The 27,682-nt window shown below is 42.6% G+C and overlaps 1 protein-coding gene across 10 annotated transcripts in view; it reads right to left on the bottom strand.

The window, feature by feature from the left end:
- EIF2AK4 (eukaryotic translation initiation factor 2 alpha kinase 4) overlaps nucleotides 1-27,682 on the bottom strand; it is a 100,325-nt gene that overhangs the window by 54,114 nt on the left and 18,529 nt on the right. For 9 of the 10 annotated variants that reach the window (XR_015252578.1, XM_025918816.2, XM_086710335.1 and 6 more), the window contains 10 exons: nucleotides 24,238-24,390; nucleotides 21,486-21,563; nucleotides 20,174-20,322; nucleotides 16,681-16,796; nucleotides 13,325-13,482; nucleotides 11,054-11,589; nucleotides 5,868-5,974; nucleotides 5,129-5,286; nucleotides 1,188-1,639; nucleotides 369-432 (listed from right to left, as the gene is read on the bottom strand). Coding sequence is in view for 9 of the 10 variants with exons in the window: in XM_025918816.2 (XP_025774601.1) it covers nucleotides 369-432; nucleotides 1,188-1,639; nucleotides 5,129-5,286; nucleotides 5,868-5,974; nucleotides 11,054-11,589; nucleotides 13,325-13,482; nucleotides 16,681-16,796; nucleotides 20,174-20,322; nucleotides 21,486-21,563; nucleotides 24,238-24,390 (1,971 nt within the window). In the remaining variant the exon portion in view is untranslated. Of the gene's footprint in view, nucleotides 1-368; nucleotides 433-1,187; nucleotides 1,640-5,128; nucleotides 5,287-5,867; nucleotides 5,975-11,053; nucleotides 11,590-13,324; nucleotides 13,483-16,680; nucleotides 16,797-20,173; nucleotides 20,323-21,485; nucleotides 21,564-24,237; nucleotides 24,391-27,682 lie in introns of those variants that run through there. The other variant, XM_086710343.1, reaches the window with a different exon arrangement.

Raw genomic sequence — 27,682 nt, 5'->3', positions numbered from 1 at the left:
AGGATCTGCACTGAGAGCACGAAGCCTGCTTGGGATTCTCTCTCTCACCCTCTCCCTCTGCCCGCCCCTCCCTTGTGCGCAGGCACGATCTTTGTCTCTCAAAAACAAGACAAAATGAAATAAAACCAGCATGTCCATTTACTCCTCTCTTCTACAAGCGAGCATGTTTGATTATGCGGATAAATTAAGGCCTATAAATAAACATAGGAGTGGCAAATTAAACCACCACATTTTTAACATTGAAAGTTTCTATATTTGCAAATCAGAGCATGGCTTTATTATTCTATCAGAGGTTTATAATGTCAAACGTTAGTTTTCTTACAAGCCCACCCATGATAAAATGGTGTAATTTCTATTTACATATTTACCTGATTCTGACTCTTACTGTTCTCATCTTCAAAGATGATATCACTGTCAGAATCTGAAGCAGGTCTTAAAAAGAAAAATAGAGAAATACTGAAGAAATCAAATGCCCGGTTATAAATTCAACAGCTAAGAATTATGATCAACTGTATCCAACTGGATAGAATGTAATCCAACCAGGAAAGTAAAAGATGACCAGAGTGGCTTCTGAGAAGCATAAACTTCAGGATCGTAATTATTGGTTTGGTAAACCCTTTTTTAGAACTGCAGTTGGCCCCATGTCAAGACTCCAGGTTAGTTTTTCAACGTCCCAGAGTTGGAAACCCTTATCCAAAGAATGCTCTCTAGGGGCGCCTGGGTGGCTCAGTCAGTTAAGCGTCCGACTTCCGCTAGGGTCATGATCTCGCGGTTCGTGAGTTCAAGCTCCGCATCAGGCTCTGTGCTGACGGCTCAGAGCCTGCAGCCTGTTTCAGATTCTGTGTCTCCCTCTCTCTCTGACCCTCCCCCGTTCATGCTCTGCCTCTGTCTCAAAAATAAATAAACTTTAAAAAAAAAAAAATTAAAAAAAAAAAAAAGAATGCTCTCTATAAACTTTCTATCAAATGTACTAAAGTGAGGTATTGGAAGGAATTCCTATTTTTCCTTCCTTCAGGGCTTGGATTTTGGAGATCTTGTGACAACAGTGGGGGAAAAACCTTTGGACTGAATCTGGTTACTTTTTCAACATGCACACGTTTGTGTATGGAAACACGGTGACAGCCCAGGTCTCTCATTGAATCCCCTTCCCCCAGGGGTGGGCCTGGCGCCCCCGCGGATGATCTTACAGGAAGGGCTGCGAGAAGACACCGTCGTTCTCCTCCTCGTCGTCCTCTTCCTCGTCGCTGCTGGAGCCCGGGCCAGCGGCGGGGAAGCGGGCGCTGGCCGAGCGCTCCCCCGAGGTGCTCCACTCCACTGAGCTGAGGATGGGCGGTGGCGCGGTGGCCTCCACGCTGCCGGGGCCGTCCCGCCCGCTGTCCTGTGCGGTAGGCCGAGACAAACCTCGCCCGTCCCGGGCCTGGGGCGTCCCTGGGCTGGACTCCGAGTCCGAGGGCAGGATCCCCAGGCCCACCGGCCGCTCGTATCTCTCGATCCAGGCGTTGTAGTAGCGCACGATGTTCTCATGGTGCAGGCGTGACAGCAGGGTCACCTCGCCCTTGATCCTGCGGAAATGCCTGCTGGCCGGGTTGATGGGGATGCGCTTCACCGCGTAGCAGCAGCCGTCCAGCTTGTTCTGCACCTGCCGCGAGAAGAGGGGGAGGAAGCCAGTGCAGGTCAGCGGCTCAGAGCCATGCAGAGGTGACATCTGTATGGCCTCACCAATCCCCTCCCAAGGCGAGCCCTTGGTTCTGAATGAGGACCAAAAGCTACAGTGGAGAGCCACGCATTTCAACCTCTTGAGCTGAACAAAGTCTGGACTGCCAAAAAACAGAAAACATCTCACCTCAAGTGACAGGTGTATTTAGCTTAATAATAAGAGACCTGGAGAAAATATGATCTCCATTTGAATCATTAATTTTACCAACAATCACATTCCTGCTTTCCCAGTATCACATCTGCTATCTCAATTTCTAAGATATTGTTGAATTATGAACTATGTTCCAGATGCCTGGGTGGCTCAGTCGATTAAGCATCTGACTCTTGATTTTGGCTCAGGTCATAATCTCACAGTTTGGGAGTTCGAGCCAGGGTCTGGCTCTACGCTGACAGCATGGAGCCTGCTTGGGATTCTGTCTCTCCCTCTCTCTGCTTGCACTCATGATCTTTCTCAAAATAAATAAACTTAAAAATATATATATATGAATTATTTTCTGAAATCAGTATAAGGTTTCAGAATTTTAGCTTCTCTCCAAGTTTTGTGTTTTTTTTTTTAACAAAGTCACTAAACACCAACTCAACTCCAAAAATGTTAAGTTGAATGCAGATTCTAATTCTCGACTTACAAAGCTGTGTAAAATTGGGCAAAGGACTGAATTTCCTCAAAACTCCATTTTCTCATCTATAAAATGGTACATATACCACTTCCCTTCCTCAAAGGTCACTATCTGCAAGCATTAAGTGAATGAGGCGAGCAAAGCACTTACAATCAAGGCCTCACTGAGAAAGATGCTCAGAAAAAAAAAAAAAAAATTGGTATTAACACAATTATTGCCCACTGATTTTGTTATGAAGACTTATGACGGAGGGGCACCTGGGTGGCTCAGTTGGTTAAGCGCCGTGACTCTTGGTTTCAGTTCAGGTCTTATTTTTCAGTTCGTGGCCCCATGTTGGGCTCTGCACTGACAGCTTGGAGCCTGCTAAGGATCCTCTCTCTTCCTCTCTTTCTGCCCCTTCCCTGCTTGCTCTCTCTCTCTCTCTCTCTCAAAATAAATAAACATTAAAAAAAAAAAAGATTTATAACTGATGACATGTATTAAGACTAAACAAATGTGATTAAGAACACAATCAAATAAAAACAAGAAAAATACAAGAGAAAGTTTCAAAGGCAGGTCTCTACATCCCGCACAGAGGCATCTTCTCTTTGGCAGTTGCACCATGCCATTGGGTTGACTGAAGTAGCTTTGAAAAATTTTTGTTCACCAGAACATTCCAGACCCAATGTGCAGGTCAAATGAGGTGATAAAAAGCAACAACTTGGCCATGGGTGGAGGGAGGAACTAGTTAATGACAAAATACAAAATAAAGCATCATTCTCATTGGTTTAGATTAGTATAGTAAATAACTTCCAGGATAGAGAAAGGAGTACTATAAAATTGTTTCAGATTACCTTTGTGTGGAAACAGTGGCAAGAAACATGCTTTTGAGTAAAACAGATCTAAGTCTGAAGGCTGGTTTTCATCCGTTCGTGCATGTATGTAACCTCATGCTAATTACATAACTTCTCTGAAAGTCAGTTCCCTCGTCTGAAAAAGGGGGTTAATATTTATTTCATAACATGCCACCAAACTGAAAGATAAGGTTTGCGAGCCACCTGCCACGTGACCTGAAATATGGAATGTGCTCCAAAAAGCTCTATGTAGCCCTGTGTTGTTTACTGCCATGTTAATAGAGTAGAAGACCATGCAAAGTCTTGGCATGATCTTCAACCTTGAGTCTCAGAACACATCATGAACACTTGGAGTCACTGATCAGGATGTGGAGCTTGCTACACTGCAGACTTCTAGGAACTCACTTATTAAAATGGAAAGGTGCTGGGGCGCCTGGGTGGCTCAGTTGGTTGAGCATCCGACTTCAGCTCAGGTCATGATCTCACAGCTCATTAGTTCCAGCCCTGCATCAGGCTCTGTGCTGACAGCTCAGAGCCTGGAGCCTGCTTTGCATTCTGTGTCTCCCTCTCTCTCTGCACCTCCCCAGCTGACACTTTGTCTCTCCGTCTCTCTCAAAAATTAATATTTTTTTAAAAAGTAAAAATAAATAAATAAAAATGGAAAGGTTCATGAATCATACTCAGGCCAACTGCTATTGAAATGCCAGATCACTGAACAGAATGCCCTACCCTAACCCAGAAACAGAGACGGAGTGTGAGGGTTATGGCCTCTCGGAACAAAAACCACAAGAAAATTTAGGGGCTTAAATTATTAGACGTTTTTATTACATGAGCCTACCCATCATTTTTATTATATGAGCCTACCCAAAATGGAGTTTGGTAATGTTTGTGTTCAAAAATCTAAAATACAAACACATTAAAGGGCTTGACCAAAATTATAGTGGGAGTTAAATGAATAACATACCCAACAATCATCCACTCCCCTGAAGATCACTGTGATTATCCAATCAAGGTATCTGCCCATAGTAGGTCTATTTAACCGTCTACCTAGAGTGTCTATACTTTCATGAAGAAAGTTGAACATTTTCCATGATACTATAACCTCCTTTCAGAAAACTCAAGATTGTCTTTCTGTCCCTGATTACCACAGAAACACCTTTATTTATTTATTTATTTATTTATTTATTTATTTATTTAGGGGAGTGTAAAAGGCCTTCCACAGTAATCCTAGTAACCTTTCCTAATAACATTCTCAGAAACCTAAATGGGCATATGCCTTCTTGATGGAGGACCATTTTATTCTGTGAAAGATGACAGGTCTTATATGGATTTAATAGCACAGTATCAGCCTGGGTCTCCTAGGAGGCAAACTGCCAAAAATTACTTAAGAGCAGGTGAAATCTCTTTCTCAAGGGGCAAGTAATCATGAGTCACCCAAATACACAAGAACGCGGAAGGCGAGACCTAACAACGGCGCGCCCTCGTAACACACCACTAGTTTTCTCTCTCCGGAGCAGCTGGAAAATACAAGGCATGGAGATCGTCTGGGGCCATTTCCCAGTGAACCCCACCTCAGCGCTAACCTCGCAGCCCTTTTATCCACAGCACCTCTGAAAAGCAAATGGGACAAAAAGGACACTTTTCTTTCTGAACCAAAGCTCAGAAAAATGGTCTTCATGGAGAGGTCCTGGCTCCGCATGTAATCATGCGGTTTTCACATTAAGGGACTGCATCAGGCAACGGAGGAGGCATGATACGTTCTTAACGTGTCCAGGGGAACTTTCAAGCCTTTGACTTTGCAACGGTCATGACGGTCAGAGTTTCAAATGGCTGTGCTCACTTCTCTCCCCGCTCTCAAAAAAGAACTCCCTTTAAAAAATAAGAATAAAAAAAGAACTCCCTGTGTGCAGAAATGAACAGAGGAAGAGCTCTCAAAGCGCCGGGCACAACGCTGTACCACACCTTGATGACAGCCCCAAAAGCTCCTTTGCCGAGAAGCTGTAATTCTTCAAACTCGATGAAGTACCGGGAAAACTGTCTCTGTGTCTCACTGAAGAATGCCGCACTGGGTAGCTGCTTCCTAGGAATAACGGTCTCAACATAATCTTGTCCTCCCGAGTCTGAGATAAAACAAAACGTGAGAGGGAAACGAGGCATCAGAAAAAGAGCAAGGGATGCAAAACCCAGTAAGGAACCAAGTGCTGGAAGAAGGGGTCCCAACCGGTAGTTTGAAAAAGTACCTCTTCCCTGGCACAGACCCGTGAACACTTCTCCTCTCACCTTGTAGGGTGAGGTGGAGTACACATGAGCCCAGGTCAGAGGTGGGGCTGAGACTGCTAACAAGGAAATGACGATGCGATAGGGTCAGAACCCATACCCAGGTCTCCTGCCTCATCCCCAGCTCTGCTGATGATCCCTCATCTGCTACTTGAGTAGTGACAGAGAAATCCAGTTGCACAGCAGTAAAGTGATGTGACCAGAAGGGTTAGCCAATGGACACTTTAATCAGTCGAGGCTGGAAAAAACCAGGAGGGCACAACAGTTCCATGCGCATGGTACACATTCAATGAAAGGATTTACGTACAGCTCGGCATAAACCAGATAAAAATCTATGATCCAAGCAGTCCGTTCCAGTTTTAGGTTTACTTTCAAAATAATTAACGTCAGGCAGGTTTTCAAAAAAGAGTGGTAACAGACTCACCTTCAGGACTTTGTTCCAGTAAAGACATTTTCGGCTGAGGATTGATAAAGCTGTGTTTCAACAACTGCTGGGGACTCCATCTTTCCTTATCATCCAAGCAAACACACCTCAGTGAGAGGGAAGAAAGGGTCTCAGTGACACAGAAAACAAGCACTAAACTTGTTAATGCAAGTTTTTTTTTTTTGATTGATTGATTTTAAAATAAATACACATTAGAGAATTCATATTGCTTATGGACCAAAATGCACTCATAAGTGAATACATATTGAACACCAGGCTGGGCGTGAGTGGAGAGTCAAAAAATGTATAGTCTTTAGAGGCAGGAAGATCTATCTCATGGAACACTTTTTTTTTTTTTAACAAGTTTAAGATAGCACAAGTTATGAATTTCCACTCCCATTAATAGTTCAATGGCTTGACATACTAAACCAAGACTCTCCAGGACCAGTGGAAAACAAAGCTTTCCAAAGGACAAGCAAATCTGAAAGCTGATGCAAGATCGGGGCCCAATATGACAAACTTTGGACAAAGCCTGTTCGTCATAGTATGATGTAACCTGGTAACAATTATGGACTACTTTTTTAAAAATCCCACATTTTGTCACATACTTTCTTTTCATTCTCATTCCTTGAACCTGGTTTGGTGTTCTAATAAATAATTTTTGTTTTTTAATGAAGGAAGAGAAGCCATGCCTTTAACCCAGTGGTTCTCGAGGTGGGGTCTCTGACCAGTAGCATTCACTATCAGTATTGTTGGGGATTTGTTACAAATTCTATTCCAACCCTGTCCTGGTAAATCAGCAACTCTGGTGGTCTGGGCAGTAATCTGTGCTTCACCAAGCTGTCCGGGTGGTTTCAATTCAACATAAAACCTGAGAACCACTGTTTTAAAAGATCTCAGCTGTCTGGCTGTATTGACAATGACCCAAGCCAGCACCGCTGGGTAGCACCTGACCCTAATTATCAACAAGGTTTCTAATAGAACCAACCATCACTCTGAATTCTATACTTAAAATCTGTAGCTATCAAGTGGTGGCAGCAACTACCTTAAAGGGGAACATTTTATTTTTTTATGTCAGCACTAAAATGCTAAGTACTCCTAATTTCATACCTTGAAAAGGACAGAAAAAAAAAAAATCACAATAAAAGCATTTGTGTAAGATATGGCTTTTTCCCCTAAATTTAAAGTCAATTTTAACTACCTTGAAGTAAAACAAGAATGCCTTCTCCTTGCAAAAGTTAAAACCTTATTATGATAAAGTCTTCGACCAAACCAACTCTCTCGAATTCCTCCCTTCCCCTTTAGTGTCTGTCATTCTAGACTTTATTTTTCTATGCATTTAACACAATCATACAAAAGAGACACTTTTTTTTTTCTTCTAACGACTTCACCGTGTATAATCCTCAACTTGCTTTTTTCATTTGATCGTGTAAAAGGTTCTGTACTCAATTCCACTGTTGGGGGACTAGCAGGGAGGGGGACCAAGCAATTCTCTAACACCAGCTGGGTGTCCTACAATTCAACTCAATTCTGACACCACCTACCTGTGGACCACATCAGATCCCACAGGTCGAGGGCTCGATCCCATAAGACTGCCCCCCAATCCCTTGAAGATGCCAGTCACAACCCATGCTTTCAATCAACCAGCTACAGATCAGAGGTTCCAACAACCCCCTCCCTGAGTTCCATTAGTCTGCTAGAGCGCTTCCAGAACTCAGAGAAACATTTACTAGATTACCAGTTTCTTATGGAAGGATATAACTAAGGAACAGTTAGAAGAAATGCATAGAGCAAGGGGTGCCTGGGTGGCTCAGTTATTTAAGCATCTGACTTCAGGTCACGATCTTGCAGTTCACGAGTTTGAGCCCTGCGTTGGGATCTGTGCCGACAGCTCCAAGCCTGAAGGTTGCTTCGGATTCTTTGTCTCCCTCTCTCTCTGCCCCTCCCCTGCTCATACTCTCTCTCACTCAAAAATAAGTAAAACCTTAAAAATTTTTGTAAAAATTAAGAAATGCATAGGGTGAGGTGTGCGAAACATCACAGGGCTTCCGTGCCCCGCCTCCAGGCTCACCTGCCTCCCAAAAATCTCCATGTGCTCACCAAGCTGGAAGTTCTCCAAACCCCAACCTTTTGGGTTTTTATGGAGGCTGCATTATATAGGCATGATTAATTAAATCATTGGCCACTGGTGATTGGTGACAGGGGTGGGTTCTTAGGTCAGTTCTCTGGGCAACCAGCCCCATCCTCCGGTGTGGTCCAAAATTTACCTCATCAACATAACAAGGGACACCCTTACCACTCTCATCACTTCAGAAATTCCAATGTTTTTGAGAGCTCTGTGTTTCAAACAGGGATGAAGACCAAATAAATATTTCTTATTATATATTAGAAGGCTACACCACGTGTCTTAGAGATCTTTCCAAGATCTTTCTGAACTTACCAGAATTTATTTACATTACATACACCTTCTCCTCCTACTGTTGGCCATTTAGATAATTTCTAGTTTTTCACGTGCATAAAAAAAATGCTGCAATGAACATCCCTATACACATCCTGTCAGGTTTCTGAAACACATCGTCAACCCTAACTCAACGGTGACAGTAATCAAGAAAACCCGTAAAGCCTTCCTAGAACAAACCGTATCTTTAAGAGATCTTATAGCCGGGAGGGGGGGATGGGTTAAATGGGTAAGGGGCATTAAGGAATCTACTCCTCAAATCATTGTTGCACTATATGCTAACTAATTTGGATGTAAATTCAAAAAAATAAAGAGATTTTATAGCCTCCAGGAGCTCAGTTAAAAAGATGAAATTTTCTGGGGTGACTGGTTGGCTCAGTTAAGCGTCCGACCTTGGCTCAGGTCATGATCTCGTGGTCCGTGGGTTCGAGCCCCGCGTGGGGCTCTGGGCTGACAGCTCTGAGCCAGGAGCCTGCTTTGAATTCTACGTCTCCCTCTCTCTCTCCGTCCCATCCCTGCTCACGTTCTGTCTCTGTCTCTCAAAAATAAATAGACATTAAAAAAAAAAAAAAAGATGAAATTTTCTGAGCTGCCAATTTTGGCACCATGGCAGCCATAAGTAGTGGAGGCAAATGTTAGGTCCAGCTCTGAAAAGGGATGAAAAGCCTGGAAGCTTACTGTACTCTCTCCAGAGGACGGTGCTAACTAACCCTAACCACAGCACAGCACAGGCCACTGGATAGGTGTTGAGCTCACTCAATCCCTCCAACCACCTCCTGAGGGAGGCAGTGCTATTATTATTAAAGGACTAAATTAAAAGTAAATTAGTAAATTAAAACGATCCATTTTACAAGGATACAACTCTGGGTGGAGAACTTAAGAACTCTCAGCGAATTCTAAGGGGGAAAGGTGGGATCTGAATCCAGCGGTCCGGCTCCAGTCTGGGCTCTTTCCTATCACGCAGACTGAGCTGAACAGAATCTTTGTCCAGGGGATTCACCAGTAAGTAAAACAAACAACTACAAATGAAATGTAGCCATGCTGGTGTCGTTTGTGAACGATTTCTTTCTTTTTTTTAACTGCGGCTGGACAGCAAAGGAAGTACAACACTGTGTGGCAACTTCTTCACCGAGCGGTCCATCAAACCAGTCTAGGATGGGGGAGGAATACACAAAAAGTCTCAAGGACAACCATGTTAAAGAGTAAGAGGGGCACCTGGGTGGCTCAGTCGGTTAAGCGTCCGACTTCGGCTCAGGTCATGATCTCACTGTCCGTGAGTTCGAGCCCCGTGTCGGACTCTGTGCCGACAGCTTGGAACCTGGAGCCTGTTTTGGATTCTGTGTCTCCCTCTCTCTCTGACCCTCACCTGTTCATGCTCTCTGTCTCAAAAATAAATAAATGTTTTAAAATAAATAAAAAAAAAGAGTAAGAAAGAGGGGCGCCGGGGTGGCTCAGTCAGTTAAGGGTCTGACTCCTGATTTCGGCTCAGGTCATGACCTTACTGTTCTGTGAGATCGAGTCCCACATGGGGCTCTCCACTGTTGGTGTGGCACCCACCTGGGATTGTCCCCCTCTCTCTCTCTCTCTCACGCGCCTCTCCCCCTGCTCGTGCTCTCTCTCAAAATAAATCAATAAACATTAAAAAAAAATCAATTAAATTGGGGCGCCTGGGTGGCTCAGTTGGTTAAGCATCCAACTTTGCTCAGGTCACGATGTCGTGGTCCGTGAGTTGGAGCCCCACGTCGGGCTCCGTGCTGACAGTCAGAGCCTGGAGCCTGCTGTGTCTCCATCTCTCTGCCCCTCCGCACTCGCACTGTGTCTCTCAAAAATAAACATCAAAAAATAATAAATAGATAAATAAAAGATTAAAAAAGAAATGGAGGGAGTGGATAAAAGTGAATGGTTGGAAAAAAGAAATAGTGAGAAACAAGACAGAGTGCAGGAAAGGGAAGAAACTAGTCCAGGTCAACTTCTGCAGGAGGGCAGGACCAGGGGAGTATCTAGAAAAGCCCAGACTGAAGAGATCTTAGTTCCCTTTTCACAGAGAAACCCAGAGCACCTAGGTCCGGCTTGGACACAGCACAGAGGCAGGGCTAAGCTGCAAAGTCCTAAAGGGAAGGACCCAGACAAAAACTGTAGGCCTTAGGTGAGCCCCTCAGTAAGGATTCTCTCGATGCAGTTAGACTTGGCTCTACAATGAAATGTGCACCTGGAATTTACAAGTATCGAAAAATCCTATGGCTGGTGTGAGACAGTCACTGTCGTCTAGGACTTGGCTGAATGACACAATGACAGTGAAGAATAGTTACGAAGAACAAGGGGCAGAATCACACTCCTAGACAGCGGAGGCCTTGTCTTTGATCCTTGAGGAACCAGCAGCAAAGGGAGACAAAGAAGGTCTTCCATTTGCAATACCTGGGGCATTTCTCCCAGTTAACTTCCTAGATATACCAGGCTCTCCCCCAAAGCAGCTTGGAAATCTATTACTAAGCCCAAGTGAATTTAGGAGAACGGGTGAACTAAGGGAATGAAAATGTAAGCAAGAAATGTAAGGGAAAGAAAATGTAAGCCCTATGTGGCTGGGAAAAGATTGGGAGGACAAAGAATAAACTCCAATCCTGCTCCTCACTTTTCAGCTTCAACACATCCCTTAGATGGTGAGCACATTCAAGTGCAGTCCAAAGTTCAGGAGTAAAGAGCAATTAGAGAGAATCTCAGTGATACTCACTTCTTTAGAAAATCTTGGAAGTCAGCTGGTAAGTCGCTAGGGATGGTCACAGGGTACTCTCCACATTCTTGTCCTTGGCTGAGGGAGATCAGCAGAAGGCCAAGACACCAAACGTCTCCTTTCTTTCCAGTTTTATAAGGCAGGGCGCTGTCACTGAAACTAACTCGGCTTTGCTCAAATACGTCCTCCTTGCAAATGTCTGCTAGGCGCTTAGAAATGCTGTAGTCTGTAATCTTGACATTGCCCTCTGCATCCACCAAGACACTGGATGCGCTCAGAACCTTGTGTACCACGTCATTGCTGTGCAAATAACTGAGGCCCGACAAGAGCTGAGCTGCGTACTTGCGGAGCTGATGAACGGGGATGGGGCCTGAGTGGCTCAGGTGTGCGGCGAGAGAGACCCCATTAATATGCTCCAATAAAATGTCCACCACGATGGAGTCATCTTGCTCTTTGAGATTCATCGCAAAGTAGTGTACTACATTTGGATGGCTCAATTTCACCAGCGAGTTGAATTCCGTTTCTGCCCCTTGAATCTGATAAGGAAAAACACCAGTAAGATAATATTGTATTGGCCAGCATTAAAATGGTATTTCACTTCAAAGGTAAACTATTTAACAGAAAATGTACTTTCAAAGGAGAACAAATACGTTCTGCACTGTATCCTCCCCTAAATTATACGGCCAACCTAACGGTTCATGAAGATGAAAGCAATTTAATTATCAACTTCCGTGATCTCAAAATCTAATGCGCAAATTACTATAAAACTGGTGAACAGCTTTTTTTCCCTATTTTTTTTTTTAACGTTTATTTATTTTTGAGACAGATGCATACAGAGTGCCAGCAGGAGAGGGGCAGAGAGAGAGGGAGACACAGAATCCAAAGCAGGTTCCAGGCTCGGAGCTGTCAGCAAAGAGCCCGATGCAGGGCTCAAACTCACAAACCGTAAGATCATGACCTGAGTCAGATGCTTAACCAACTGAGCCACCCAGGCGCCCGTAACATTGGTGAACAGCTCTTAAAAGCAATTTATTTTGCCATAAGGCCAGCAGAAAAAAAAAGAAACACTAATTATTTTTAAAAACCTTTCCTGGGACGCCTGGGTGGCTCAGTCGGTTAAGCGGCCGACTTCGGCTCAGGTCATGATCTCGCGGTCCGTGAGTTTGAGCCCCACGTCGGGCTCTGTGCTGACAGCTCAGAGCCTGGAGCCTGTTTCAGATTCTGTGTCTCCCTCTCTCTGACCCTCCCCTGTTCATGCTCTCTCTCTGTCTCAAAAATAAGTAAACATTAAAAAAAAAAAAAATTAAAAAAAAAAACCTTTCCTGATTGTGGTGCCTGGCAAGCTCGGTCAATGGAGTCCCATGTTGGGTATAAAGATTGCTTAAAAAGAATTTTAAAAATCTTAAAAAAAAAAAAAAAAAATAATGGGGGCAGGGACGCCTGTGTGGCTCAGTAGGATGAATGTCTGACTCTTGATTTCGGCACCTGTCATGATCTCAAGGTCGTGAGAGTGAGCCCCACGACAGGCTCAACGCTAAGCATGGAGCCTGCTTGGGGTTCTCTCTCTCCCTCTCTCAAAACCAATAAACATTTAAAAAAAAAAACATAAAAAACAAAAAATAAAAAAAATGGGGTGCCTGGGTAGCTTTGTCAGTTAAGCATCCAACTCCTGATGTCAGCTCAGGTCACAATTTCATGGTTCGTGAGATTAAACCATGCATGGGGCTCTGCGCTGACAGGGTGGAGCCTGCTTGGGATTCTCTCTGTCTCTCCCTCTCTCTCAAAATAAATAAACGTTAAAAAAAGAGACAAAACAAAACAAAAAAAAACACCCACCTTTCTTGATTATAAGGATTCAGTGTCAACACTTTAATAAGTACTAACACAAAAGAGAGACACCCACAAATTATCTAGATGGTCACCACCCAAAGACAACCATTATGATTTCAGTGTATTTCCTTCCAGTTTTTCTATCATAAATACAGGTTTCTTTTTCTTGGAGATGGCTATTAATACCATAAAAGAGGCTGACAACGGAGGTGCAGAAAACAGCCTCGAAGTCATGACCACGCTGTGAGAGTTGTGCCAGAGTCAGCAAGGGGCTGAGGAAACTCTGGAAGGGGGGGCGGGTCCCCCACCATCCCCTCTGGTTAAACAGATCTCATGCCATTCTGTCATCTTTGCTAGCCAATCAAACACACCGCTCTTTTGTTCTGTCATCTCCTCATTTCAGGGTGAGGCCTCTGCTCAAGGGCCACCTCAGATGCCCACCTGCTTTTTGCACTTATCAATCTTCTCCTTCTCTTGACTGGTAAGGAACGGACCCATTTTTTTCTGCCACTGAAGGACCCATTCATACAACAAGACAAAGTTGCCAGTGGCCGTTTCCAAAGCATTGTAAACTAATTTTCCAAGCTGCTCATCACTGCCTGCACATTGAAAGAAAATATAATGAAATCTCACAGGTATAATTTCTGTGGGGGTAAAGAAAGAGGGGATATATCTTCATTTATTCATTCAACAGTGGATATACCATGTGCTAACTATAAAAAATATGATTTCATGGAATACATGCTCTTCTGTAACCAAATTTGTAATATGTAACAAAAGACTCTGAACCCTTAAATATTAATTTTTATAAAAGGAAAATAAACGAGATTTAGTAGCAGATCAGTGTTTTCCTCTACTAGCCGTTATTCAGCATGTTACTTTTATAACCGTTTCACTTCTGATGACTATGCCTACTAAGGCGATAGCTACTAATATGATGGAAGGAATCTGGAAATAGGAACACTCTATCAAGGTAACTCCGTTGATGTAGATTAGTGTGCACAGTAAAAATAAGTTTTAATAATTTGGAAATTTTAAGACATCAATGATCTTCTTACTACAAAATTTGAATATGGTCAGCAAATACAAACTGGCCAATGGTTTTGAGGGAAGGAACAAGAAATGACGGTTTAAATTTGAAGTCAGAAAGACACACTTATTTAGTGATCTGCATATGGTTGCCACTTGTGCCTGGAAAGTTACCAGAAAAAATTGGAAATGGAGAAAAGCATCACCTATAATATCACCATTTTATTTCTCTTCCTGTTCCCTCTATTCTTTTTCTAATTTGCCAAATCATAGCATACGTAACAGGGTTTCTCACCCTTGACACTATGGACATTTTGTACTAAGATGTTTTGTCGCCAAAGGCTGTCTTGTGCACTGTAAGACGTTAAGCAGCACCCCTGGCCTCTACCCACTAGATGCCAATAGCATCCCTACCCTAGTCTTAACCATCAAAAATATGTCCAGACAGCACCAAATGTCCTCCAGGGGACAAAACTGCCCTCAGTTGAAAACTAATGATATACACTATTTTGTCTTTTTCTTGTAGTATCTAAATATCTTTCCATGATGCTACACTGTCTTCTGATGAAAAAAAAGTGTTTCAAAGAAATAACGGTAATTATTTTTTCCACTTAAAAAATGAAAAGTAACCTGGATGTACAAGACAAAGTGGTCTCAGCAAAAGTGAACTAGCTCCCCTAGACTTTTTACCTGAGAGGCAGTTTTTATCTCGTAGAAATGCTGGCAATTTAAGACATTTTAATTAAAATGATTGGTTATGCTAGTTATAAATAATTCCTGACATTCTTAGCCTGAGGGGGAAAAAAACCCTTGATGTTTGAGAATTTGTCAACCAAAGGAAGCAACCTGTGCAATGTGGGGCCTAAGCAGCACACGTTGGAAAATGCATATTAAAATGTTTATAGGATGGAATGTGATGTTATTTACACAAAGCCTAATTAGGTGTGTGCATTACACGGTACAATGTCTTGCAATATTTGTCTCCTAAACTGGAACCAGGTCGGTATCTCATAATTGCTGCTTAGAGCTCGTGGTTTTTTGGATTATAATTTTGTCATCACCACTCTCCTCTTGTCACTTTTTTGTGATGGGGGTAATAAGAGACAAAAGAACACACTGCCATGAGGCTGAAGGTAAATAGGTTACCAGCAGAATTCCGACTGAGACTCTATTATGTGTTAATGGTCATTTTTACAGACGGTGTCTAAAGCACTTTATCCGTCAGCTGTCTGACTCTAACAGCTTTAAGTTGAAAAACAAATGCCAATGAGTTCATCTTTTAGAAAAACATTTCGTAGAAAATCAGGACATATTTTAAAAATTAGGGGGTGCCTGGGTGGCGCAGTCGGTTAAGCGTCCGACTTCAGCCAGGTCACGATCTCGCGGTCCGTGGGTTCGAGCCCCGCGTCGGGCTCTGGGCTGATGGCTCAGAGCCTGGAGCCTGTTTCCGATTCTGTGTCTCCCTCTCTGCCCCTCCCCCGTTCATGCTCTGTCTCTCTCTGTCCCAAAAATAAATAAACGTTGAAAAAAAAAAAATTAAAAAAAAAAAAATTAGACCTGTTGTGGAAAGCAAAATAATTTATGCAACGGTTTTATAAAAAAAATGTTCCGATTGCAAATGTGTCTCCTAATGAGGATATTAACTAAGGTAAATTGGTCTAATGAGTACCAATGAGACTGAGCTAAGGTAATAATAAGCAACTGGGTTAATTTGTCTTCCTGATTTCCCCAGATTATTGAAAGTAGTGTTTTATGTTGCCAGTTTGGGAATCTGAAATGCCTCTGAGTCAAGGACGTCTCAGGTCCAAGGTAGTGAACCTCACCAAATGGTTGCTTAGTGTGCATACGGCACAGTCAGCGTCCACACGGTGCTGTGCGGCTCAGGCTGCATTCCGTCAGCCAAGGTTAAGTTTCCAGTTCATATACTATTCGGATATCTGGGGTCTTCTCCCTCTATCTGCTGCCTGGTCCCTGGCAACTACCATGCTTATCTGTATCTCCTTAAAGGGAAAAAGACACCAAAAGAAAGTAAACTCCATTTAGAAAATTTGGCTGTTAGCTTTGGCAAAGAATATTTATGAGACTAAAAATTAAATTGTCAGATTCACTATATGCAAGTGATCCCTACACCAAGTAGTGGCTGTATCTGTATGGCTGATAAAAGATTTATATTTAGGGCAAAAAAGTAGATAATGAAAGTGTGACTTTAATATAAACAATTCAAATCATGAATTGCTGAACCAGCTTCACCCCAAATACCCATCAGTAGGCAAAACTGCTAAATAAAACATATAGAAAATGAAGTGCTTTTCCTGGTTAGATACAACATGCCAAGAGAAAAGTGCTATTTAGATGGATATCAACAAAAAAATCAGACTTGGGTTATGAAAGATTATAGGTATTAGAACTCATTTTGTTACACATATTTTATCAGCAATAGATGTGCAAGATACAAAATTCTACTGATTCATATTTCACCCGTTTTGGTTTCAAAAAGCTTGACTGATTATAAAAATGACAAATTTTAAATTATCTCTAATCTAACAATATTTCTAAGAGCTTAAGTTTTTTGTTTCCATGTTACAGAGGAGGAAACCTGAGTGCTTTCTCATTTTGGTCATTAGGTAATGGGAACGAGAATGACTTATGGTCTTAATAGATTTCCCCGGACCACACTGGTTTAGACCACAGACTCCAATCCACTCTGTTCTTTCATGGTTAACTTTTGTAGTTAGAATAACTGAAATGAAGTTAGCAAGTTTACTCACCAGTGCATTTCCCTTTGTAAACCATGAGCTGATCAGGACTACCCATAGAGAAATACAGGACTTCGCAAGAGCCAGGAGAATCTTCACTACTACATATAGAATACTGACGTTCTCGCCTTAAAAAATAAATGTGGACAATGATTTCTTTCAATTTAAGATTAACACAGGAAATCCGTGCGCTTCCATTTTCTCCTGTTTGCTAGCCCATTCAATGTCTAGCATCTATCTCTACTAGGAATTGAGGTGAAGTGCTAATGGGAATGTTGTTCAACTCCCACCCCCACTCCATTGAGGTCTTCTCCATATGAACTCTACAAACCCCTAACTCTGGATCTGTGCTGTCCCATATGGTAGCCACTAGCCACAAGTGGCTATTTAGATTTAATTAAAATGAAATTAAAAATTCAGTTCTTCAACTGCAATAGCCAAATTTTAGTACTCAATAGCCACAAGTGACTAGTGGCTACCATATGGGACAGCACTGACAGGGTACATTTCCATCATCACAGAAGTTCTACAGCAGTGATTTAGCTCAGTCCCACATTGATCTCACATCTCTGCATTCCCATGCACCTGCACAACTGGAAGAAGCAGCAAATGGGGGGTTTGGAGCATTACAAATTCCTAGTTCCAGTTGGGTCCCCAACCATTGCATGCTCTCATTCATTGTCTCACTTGTCTTTGATAGATACGCTCAGCCAATCCCCTTTATGACTTCTCCAAAACGTTCAAAGCCCACCACCTCCTCCCTTCTTTCCCTTTCCCTGCTTTTTTTCTGAGCAAGGAGCAATAGCTGGGAAGCTAGATTATAATGCAAAAATAGTAATCGGGAAATATAAATAAAAATGAATAAACTGGTAGACGATGCAGTAAAGAGACCACGGAGAGACGGTCAGGATTGGACCCCTGTATGAAATGCTTTGATGGGGCACAAGGACAGATCTCTAGAAAGCAACCCTCTCATTCAAAGCAATGAGCATGATCTTGACCTAAACTTTCACCGAGAACATGAAGAAATGGGCAGTGAAGCCCACTCTATCATTCCACCGATAATGTTTCTTGGCATCTGCACCATTCTTTCTTTTTCCCAGACTTTAAGGACCCTGTTCCTCAGTTCCATTCCCTAGAGTCTCTCTGAGATCTTGGTCCAGCAGCTAGTCCCTCTCTCCTATATGTTCAATCTGCCCCTCCATCTAGGCTCCTTCCCCTCAGACTATAGCTCTCTCCAAGGTCCACATTCCCCTTCCTCAACCTTGCTCCCACCTCCTCTTATTCTTCCCTTTCAAACTTCTACACTTGGCTGTCTGTGTCTTCTCTTTACTCCTCAGGCTACGGCAATGTCAATAAAACTGCCATCACTCTCCTACCCACTCTCAATCTGGTTTTTCCCCTTTGCTCTTTTATTTTGGTTGGTGGCACAGTCATCCATTCTGTCTCTAGTCAGAAACATGTGAGCCTCCCTGAGCCCCTAGATCTTTCATGTGTAGTTGATCCCCGAGTACCACCTTCTCGTCTCCAATTCTCCTGCCCTGTTCAGGTCACCACCAACGTTCTCCTGGATACATGATATACTCCTTTATTAACTAGTCTCTCCACCTCCAACCTACCTGTCTTCCCCTACCCCGAGCCCCTCCCACATTGTTGACAAGACCCATTAAGATTTGAGTCTCTCATATCACACATGTGTCGACATATTCCAAACGTTAGGGAACAGCTGATACACTGGAGTTCTGTTTAAATTTCTACTTCTAAAGTTCTTTGTGCAACCAAGGGCACACTGAAATTTATGGAGAAAAATGTAAAAGCAAAGGTTTAAAATGATATGGTAGGCTTATTAACATAAATTATCTAGAAGCACCTCTACATTTGCTCAGCTCCCTCCAACAGATGGTGCTAACAGACATTTTAGACCATGTCATCTTTTAAGCTGCTTACAGTGTGTAAATGGTTGGTTTAAAGGTGTTTTACATCATGACTGTTCAGTACAAATACAATGAGAATGTTAAGAGTGTTAGTAAGGGGCGCCTGGGTGGCGCAGTCGGTTGAGCGTCCGACTTCAGCCAGGTCACGATCTCGCGGTCCGTGAGTTCGAGCCCCGCATCAGGCTCTGGGCTGATGGCTCAGAGCCTGGAGCCTGTTTCCGATTCTGTGTCTCCCTCTCTCTCTGCCCCTCCCCCGTTCATGCTCTGTCTCTCTCTGTCCCAAAAATAAATAAACGTTGAAAAAAAAAAATTAAAAAAAAAAAAAGAGTGTTAGTAAGACAAGATGTATCATGAGGATTGAAAGAAAAATAGAATTTTAAAAGTGAAAAGTATCAAGAAAACAATAAATGTGGTACAAACAGAATAGGCTGTATAACAGCAATAACAATTCTGAAAGATAAAAATCACAAAGTTCGAAGGGATAAAAAGGCAAAATCCAGTGTCATTGATGTTTCCTGTTTTCACCCAAAAGATGTATATATATTGAGTGCTCGTATTGTCTATGTTGGACTCGTCCAGAATTGAGTTTTAGAACAACCTTTAGGAACTGAATTCATTCATAAGTAAAGCAGCTTCTGAACTCCATCAGAAATAGCCATCCCAATGCAAACAAATGGAATTTAGAAGCAGTAACACTGGTCTCATAGAGGAGGATCTATTCTAGATTATGGAATGTTCACAGGGGGTTGCAGTATCATTAGGAACTTCACCCATGTTACCAATTTTTCCAAGTAGCTGTGGCAGTATGTAAAAATAACAGGTATTTTAAACAAAACTGCCAAATGTTATTAACTACGTCTTATAAAAGAGTTAGAGATAAATCAATTTTAGAAGACTTGGGGCGCCTGGGTGGCGCAGTCGGTTAAGCGTCCGACTTCAGCCAGGTCACGATCTCGCGGTCCATGAGTTCGAGCCCCGCGTCGGGCTCTGGGCTGATGGCTCAGAGCCTGGAGCCTGTTTCCGATTCTGTGTCTCCCTCTCTCTCTGCCCCTCGCCCGTTCATGCTCTGTCTCTCTCTGTCCCAAAAATAAATAAACGTTGAAAAAAAAAAAATTTTAAAAAAAAAATAAAAAAAAAAATAAAAAAAATAAAAAAAGAAGACTAAATTAGGTGTCTGGACCTTGACACCTGAAAAAAGAAGGAAAGAGGATTTAAAAAAAAAAAAAAAAAAAAGAGCCAAGTAGCAAAGGGGTGCCTGGATGGCTCAGTCGGTAAGCATCCGACTCTTGGTTTCAGCTCAGGTCTTGAGCTCACGTTCCCTTAGTATGAGCCCCACATTAGGCTCTGCACCGATAGCACGGAGCCTGCTTGGGATTCTCTCTGTCCCTGTCCCACTTACTCTCTCTCTCAAAATAAATTGAAAAAAAAACCTAAAAAAATATATATATATATTTATAGGCTTTGAAAGAGTTACTGAAATTGTGATCTGAAAATTCCATCACATGGCACTCCAAGTTATCTTATTTCTTCTACAACTTTCTCCTTCCAGATCAGAAATCGTAAGGACTTACTTAGACCTTCCAGAGGAGTTGGTCCGATGTTTGCCATTTCCTACGAAGTCGGGAAGGCCTCCATGTATACTGGCAGCTGTTCCATGTCCTCCTAGGTCTTTCCTAGAATTTTGATCTTGGTTTGATAAGTTAGCAATTTCTAAACGCTCCTAGAAAACACAAAAGTAAAACCTACTTTAGATACAAGTCATAAATAAGAGAAATCACGGTACATAATCATTAATTCAGCAGAGAGTGAAAATTTTATTTAAGCTGAATGCTTTCCAGTGGAATAAAATTGAACTTAACTTTTAAAAATTTAACATCCAGATATATACTGATTCAAGAACTGAAGGCCAGGGTTAACAGTTTCAAGAGAATGTGAATTTTATAAATGAAAATGTTTAACATCTCAGAAGATGCATGAAAATTTAGGGAGAAAAGCAAGAGGGGGTAAAGAGAAGAAGACAGTCAAAGAGAATGCTGGTGGGCAGGTGGATCAGAGCAAGAGAGGGCTGGAGGAAACAGTCCCATCATCTTACATTCATGTACGGCTCTGTATTTTCACAGACGACACTTATCTGTGGGAATAACTACATGAGAAGGAAGGGAGGCATCATCAGTCCCATTTTAAGTGATGAGGAAAATGAGTCACATTTAGTGTCACCTGTCAAGGTCACAGGGCCGGCAGTAAAAACGCCAAAGCTTTAAGCCAGGTGCTGCTTACTCGTACATCAGTGCCTCCTCTCAACACCCCCCATAGTTGCCCTTAAGTTAAATGCCATAATTCTACAAAGCGGAACAAGTAAAACTTTCTCTGGATTTCTCCAAATGTGTGTAACTGGTTTTTTGACCAAGTTGCAGTCAGGAAAAATATAGGAAAAAAGGCTTTTTCCTCTTCCACCACTGCTTTTTAAACCTGCCCTGGGGGATCCTTCTTTTCCATCACTGAATGAAATCTCCAGCAGAACGATATGACTTCCATTCGTTGTATTTTCCAAGTACTTATTAACAATTTAAAAAAAAGAAACAGAATTCCAGTCTGGGCTAATATCAAAGCTTCGATCTCTGCTCTCCCTGGACTCATCTGATAAAGTACCGTGATTCCATCAGACTGTGTAATCTACAGATAACACACAACTCTAAGTTTTGCTTCCTCTTTCGGGGAATCTAAAATACGCAATGAATACCACTTGGGGGATTTTTTTTTAGTGCTTCATTTTCAGCTTTACTACTATTACTAACATTGGAGAGGAAAACATCATCAAGGGAAATAACATTTTATGTTTAGCAAAATGCAAAATATTTTAGTATGGTACAACTGATACAGTACCTGCTTAGCCATTTCTTTCCTTTTTCTCTCTTTTCTCTCTTCTTCCCTCCTCTGAATCTCATGAAGGATTTCACGTTGCTGAAATAAAACATACTGCCATCAAATGCCAATCTCTGAAACCCAGACAATATAGAAATACTACAACCACAAAAAAACCTTTTACATTTCTGTAATTCAAGCCCTCCTTTCCTAAAGGGCCTGAATATACAGAACCTGACAGCAAAATATAGTTAGGCCGGTTGTAGCAGGTCCTCTGCAGTGGTTGTTCCCATTTAGTAAGGTTTCAAGACTAGGGGGAGGGGCAGTGACTCCCCACTCTACATGTTTCCATGTAGAAAGACTTTCACTACAGCATCACCCTTGGCCTCGCACGTCTCCCCCACCTTGACCTATTCCCTCCTCTTTGAAGTCTGCCTGTCTATGAGAACACACATTTGTGTCTGTCTGCCCTCGGCCACAGGGGCGTAGGGCCAACGTGGTGGAGGTGGGCTGAGCTGTCTTCAGGGCCTTGACCAGGAATGGCAATGACCCGGGCACCACCCCCACATGCTATAGACCTTAAGCTGCATTCTCTAGTTTGCTCAGTATTCAAAGCAGTATTTGGATCTCCATCCATTTAACTCCTGTATTTGTTGTTCAAGTGGATCTGAATTAAGGTTGAGAAAAATAGTGCGTTTTTGAGTCCCCTAAATTCCAAGTGTAGTGAGTTCAAGCCCCACGTGGGGCTTGCTGCTGTCAGCATAGAGCTCTCTTCAGATCCTCTGTCCTCCTCACTTTCTGCCCCTCCCTTGCTTGTGCTCTCTTCTCAGAAATAAACATTAAAAAGATTCTCTCTCTCTCCCTCTGCCTATCTCCCCTACTCATGTGCTCCCTCTTTCTGAAATAAAAAAAAACAGAAGTAACAAACGAATCGGGCCCACAAAGAGACAGGTGTTAACTTATAAGCACAGGATGAACAAAATGAAGGGGGAAAAAAAAACCCCAAAACCACCAGTAAGAACCTAAGAAAAGCAGAATAACAAACCCTAGGGGTGCCTGGGTGGCTCAGTCGGTTAAGCATGTGACTTCAGCTCAGGTCATGATCTCGCAGTTCATGGGTTCGAGCCCCGCATCGGGCTCTGAGCTGTTAGCTCAGAGCCCGGAGCCTACTTTGGATTCTGGGTCTCCCTCTCTCTCTGCCCCTCCCCCACTCGCACTTCGCCTCTCTCTCTCCCCAAAATAAACAAACATTAAAAAAAAAAATAGTTACATAGTAACATCTACAGGAAGAAAACTAGAAAGCCTCACCAAGAGATAAAAATAAATGAAGAAGAACATTCCTGGATAGGAAGTCTGAATATTGTCAAGACGTCAATTCTTCCTAAATGAATATATAAGTCTAGTGCAGAGAGTTTGTTTTGATTTTGAGAGAACAATCCTGCAGTTCACCTGTAAGGATAAGTGGGTAAGAATGGCTGAGGAAGAAAGAAAAGCATAAATAATGGAAAATGAAGAGAGGGGGGATGTGCCTTTTCAGATATTAAATTATTATAAAAGATACAGTAATTCAGAGTCTGGTAAGGAGTCCAGGAAAAAAAACTGAACAAAATAGATAACTCACAAATAGAACTTAGTATACAGAAAGAGTTAAAGTACACTTTAAAGGAAATAATACAAATCAACTAAGAAAAAAAATGGAGAAAAAAAAACTTAGGATGCTCATTTTTATAACCCACACCAAAATGGGTTCCAGGTAAGTTGATTAAAAGACTAAATAGAAAAAAAAACAAAAAACACTAAGTTAAAAATCAAGGAGGAAACTTAGATACGTATTATTTTCTTTGGTGAAAGGATTTTTATTTTATTTTATTTTTAACATTTATTTATCTTTGAGACAGAGAGAGACAGAGCATGAATGGGGGAGGGTCAGAGAGAGGGAGACACAGAATCTGAAACAGGCTCCAGGCTCCAAGCTGTCAGCACAGAGCCCGACGTGGGGCTCAAACTCACGGACTGCAAGATCATGACCTGACCCGAAGTCGGCCGTTCAACTGACTGAGCCACCCAGATGCCCCGGTGAAAGGATTTTAAAAATAACACAGGAGTGTACACACTTGTGCAAACAGATTAAAGAAAAAAATACAAATGGTTAGTGAACATAAAAAAAAATTCAGTCTCTGGCTTTGGTACTCATTTGGGTAGGGGATACTTGATCCACAGAAGGAAGAAGAAAATTCAGTAAAACTCAGTAAATTCCTAGGGCGCCTGGGTGGCCTCGGTTAAGCATCAACTTCAGCTCAGGTCATGATCTTCAGATTTGTGAGTTTGAGCCCCTCCAATGGGCTCCACACTAGTGGTGCAACACCTGCTTGGGATTCTCTCTCTCTCAAAATAAATAAATAACTTAAAAAAAAAAAAAAAAACCCTCAGTGAATTTGTGCGCAGGTTAACAAGTTCAGAAAGACCATAAATAAAAGAAGTTTGGTTAAACAAACCTTCTTCTCTTTAAAGATCTGGACAAGACTGAGGGTTCTAGGAGCAGCATGAATATATTGGGAGGAAATGCATACATATATATTTATGGAGAAAACCACTCATAATATTTCTCAGTTACTCTTTGGGCCTCTTCTCATTCGAATCTAAAGTTCTTGAATCAAATGCTGAGCAAAACTTAAATAAAGATAAGTGTGTAGGCAGAGACAGAGAAAGAACTCAGAGGAGCTCGCGGTGTTCTGGGCTCGGCCGCCCAGAACGGTAGGGACAAGGGTCTCACCTCCTGTTCCACTTTCTGCTTGGCCTCCAACAGCCTCCGCTGCTCCTCCTGAGCCCGTCTTTCCAGCATTTCTTCATGGAAAGACTTGGGAGGGGGCTTGTTATGTTCGCTGAGAAAGGACTGCACATGGTCGGCCAGTTCAAATATCATCACCTAAACATGCAGATGAAAATCAACCACAGATGGTAAAATGACCGGAAGACAGGGCCCAAAGGAGACTACAGAAAGTCAGGCAGGCTATCAGAGGCCCGCTTACAATGGTGACACTCACTTTGCCATGCCACGTTCTGAATTAGGTATATACGATGCAATCATGGCAGGAGAGAGCTTTTTTGGGGCTCACCAGACAAAAAACTTCACTTTTCTTTTACAGTCCTTTTTTACTTTATTGGCATTTTCTGTATAATAAATCTGACAAAAATATTTTTCTGTACAAGCAAATCTGATAAAAGTATTTGTTAACACTGCACAAAAATAAAGTACCTTCCCAACTAGAAAACCTGTCTAGATAACGATAGCTGAAAAATCATCGCCAGCTTAAAAGCCTTCATCTGTCCATACAGTGTACTGAAAACATTCTTTGGGGTACAGAGGCAAATACTTCGAGGCCTCACTCTCTCCCTGCTAGTAACAGGTCAGTAGGAGGCTGATCCATACTAAGAAAGAATTTCATTCCCACTTAGGGCAGCACTCGTGGATAGGACCAGAAGGAAAAATGCCCCCCTCTCAGACATTCTTTATGTGAGCATAGGAGCCACTTTCCCACACCTCTAGGAGTCATAAATCACATCTGAGGTTGGTAAGCTCATAGCACAAGGGTCTCTGGGACCCCAAAGTGACCACTCCAACCCCCACCCCAACGAGGTCAAGAATGCCAAGCTCCTTCTGCAGATGAGGACCGCCACTGAGAATTTTCTTTTTCCTCAATAAGGCAGTTTAAAAATTCTTACTTCTAAAGGGACTTGAGAGGGTGGTAATTAGTAATAAAAGTCACTGTACACAAGAATATAGTCAGTTCATTTGGTGGTCACTTACCTTCCTCTTGAGGAACAAATACAAAGACACCACAGCTCTGGTTGGAGGAAGTTAATGTATTTTTTTTTTTAATTTTTTTAGTATTTATTTATTTTTGAGAGAAAGAGATAGAGTACAAGTGGGGGAGGGGCAGTGAGAGAGGGAGACACAAAATCTGAAGCAGTCTCCATGCTCTCAGCTGTCAGCACAGAGCCTGAGGAGGGGCTCGAACCCACAGACTGTGAGATCATGACCTGAGCTGAAGTCAGACACTTTATCGACTGAGCCACCCAGGCACCCCAATGTATTTTCTGATTATAGCAGAAGCCGTGGCATTCACTGGATATGCTTCACTTTATAGTTAAGTCTAGAGTCTAAGTAGGATGCAAATTCTTCAAAGACAAGCTCTTTTAAAATTTTTTTTTTTCCAATGTTTATTTATTTTTGGGACAGAGAGAGACAGAGCATGAACGGGGGAGGGGCAGAGAGAGAGGGAGACACAGAATCGGAAACAGGCTCCAGGCTCTGAGCCATCGGCCCAGAGCCTGACGCGGGGCTCGAACTCACGGACCGCGAGATCGTGACCTGGCTGAAGTCGGACGCTTAACCGACTGCGCCACCCAGGTGCCCCCAAAGACAAGCTCTTTTAAGAAAAGTTGGGGAAAGTAGGCAGTTTCTGTGATGTCAATGAGAAACCAATTCCACACCAGAAAGGAGGGAAGAGTCAAGCGGCGTAGGGGTTTTCTTTTGCCAATCGATTTAATTTAGTAGCATTTTCTGAACAAACACATCAGATACAATATATAGGACTAGATGAAAATAACTGCTTTCCACAGTGGCTCCTGTCCCTCTCTCCCTCTGTACCTATATGGCTGATTGTCTTGCTTCTCTCAGCACTCTGCTCAAATGTGACGTCATCAGAAGCTTCTCCTTATTTATACCAGCCACCCCACCATCACCTCACACCTATCTGTATTAGCCAGGGTGCTCCAGAGAAATAGAACCAATAGGATAAGGTAGGGGTGTGTGTGTGTGTGCATGTACAGAGAGAGGGACTGATTTTAAGGAATTAACTCATGCAATTACAGAGGCTGGAAAGTTGAAAATCTGTGGGGTAGACCAGCAGGCTGGAGACCCAGCAAAGAGCTGCTGTGGCAGTTGTGGTCTGACGGCCCTCTGGCAACCCCCTCCACTTCCAGGGAGGCCAGTCTTTTTCTGTCAAAGCCCTCAAGGGACTGGATGAGGCCCACACATTATGGAGGGTGATCTGCTTAACTCAAACTCTACTAATTTAAATGTTAACCTCATCTAAAAACATACCTTCAAAGAAACACCTAGAACAACGTTTGTCCAAATATCTGGGTACCATAGTCTAGCCAAGTTGACCAAATTAATGATAACATCTATTACAACACAACTGAAATAAAAAATATGACAACACTGGAGCACCTGAGTGGCTCAGTCAGTTAAGCATCCGACTCTTGATTTCAGCTCACTTCATGATCTCATGGCTCCTGAGAACGAGCCCTGTGTCGGGCTCTGTGCTCATTCCTGTTTGGAATTCTCTCTCCCTCTCCCCTGCTTGTGTCCATTAGAACATTCTCTTTCTTGAAATAAATACATAAACTTTTTTTTTTTTTTTTTAAACGACAACATCAAATGCTGGCAAGGATGTGGAGAAACGGGATCACTCACACATTGGTGGTGGGATGTAAAGTGCTAGAGCCAATCTGGAAAAGTTTGGCAGGTATTTACAAAATTGAACATGCCACTAACATATACCCACAAATGCATTCCTGGGCATTTATTCTAGAGAAATAAAAATTTATATTTACATAAAAACATAAATTTTTTAATGAGGGGCATCTGGGTACCTCAGTCGGGTAAGCATCCAACTTCGGCTCAGGTCACGATCTCACAGTTTGTGAGTTCAGGCCCCCCCCCCCCCCCCCCCCCCCCGCCACTGGGCTGTCTGCTGTCAACACAGAGCCCACTTCGGATCCTCTGTCCCTCTCTCTCTGTGCCTCTCCAGCTCATGTGTGCTATCTCCCAAAAATAAATAAACATAAGGGGCGCCTGGGTGGCTCAGTCGGTTGAGCGTCCGACTTCGGCTCAGGTCATGATCTCACGGTTTGTGGGTTCGAGCCCTACGTGGGGCTCTGGGCTGACAGCTCGAAGCCTAGAGCCTGCTTTGGATGCTGTGTCTCCTTCTCTCTCTGCCCCTCCCCCACTCATGCTGTCTCTCTCTCTCTCTGCCTCTCAAAAATAAAGAAACGTAATAAAAAAAATTTTTTTAATAAAAAAATAAAATAAATAAATAAACATAAAAAAAAAAAAGCCCTATAGGGGCATCTGGGTGGCTCAGTCGGTTAAGCATCTGACTTCAGCTCAGGTCATGATCTCACAGTTTGTGGGTTCAAGCCCCGTGCTG

Source organism: Puma concolor, chromosome B3, assembly GCF_028749965.1.
Source record: "Puma concolor isolate L17-30 chromosome B3, mPumCon1.1.hap2, whole genome shotgun sequence".
In the NCBI taxonomy this organism is placed as follows: Eukaryota; Metazoa; Chordata; class Mammalia; order Carnivora; family Felidae; genus Puma; species Puma concolor.
Note: the sequence above shows the minus strand (reverse complement) of the source record. Positions and strands in the feature narration are given on the sequence as shown.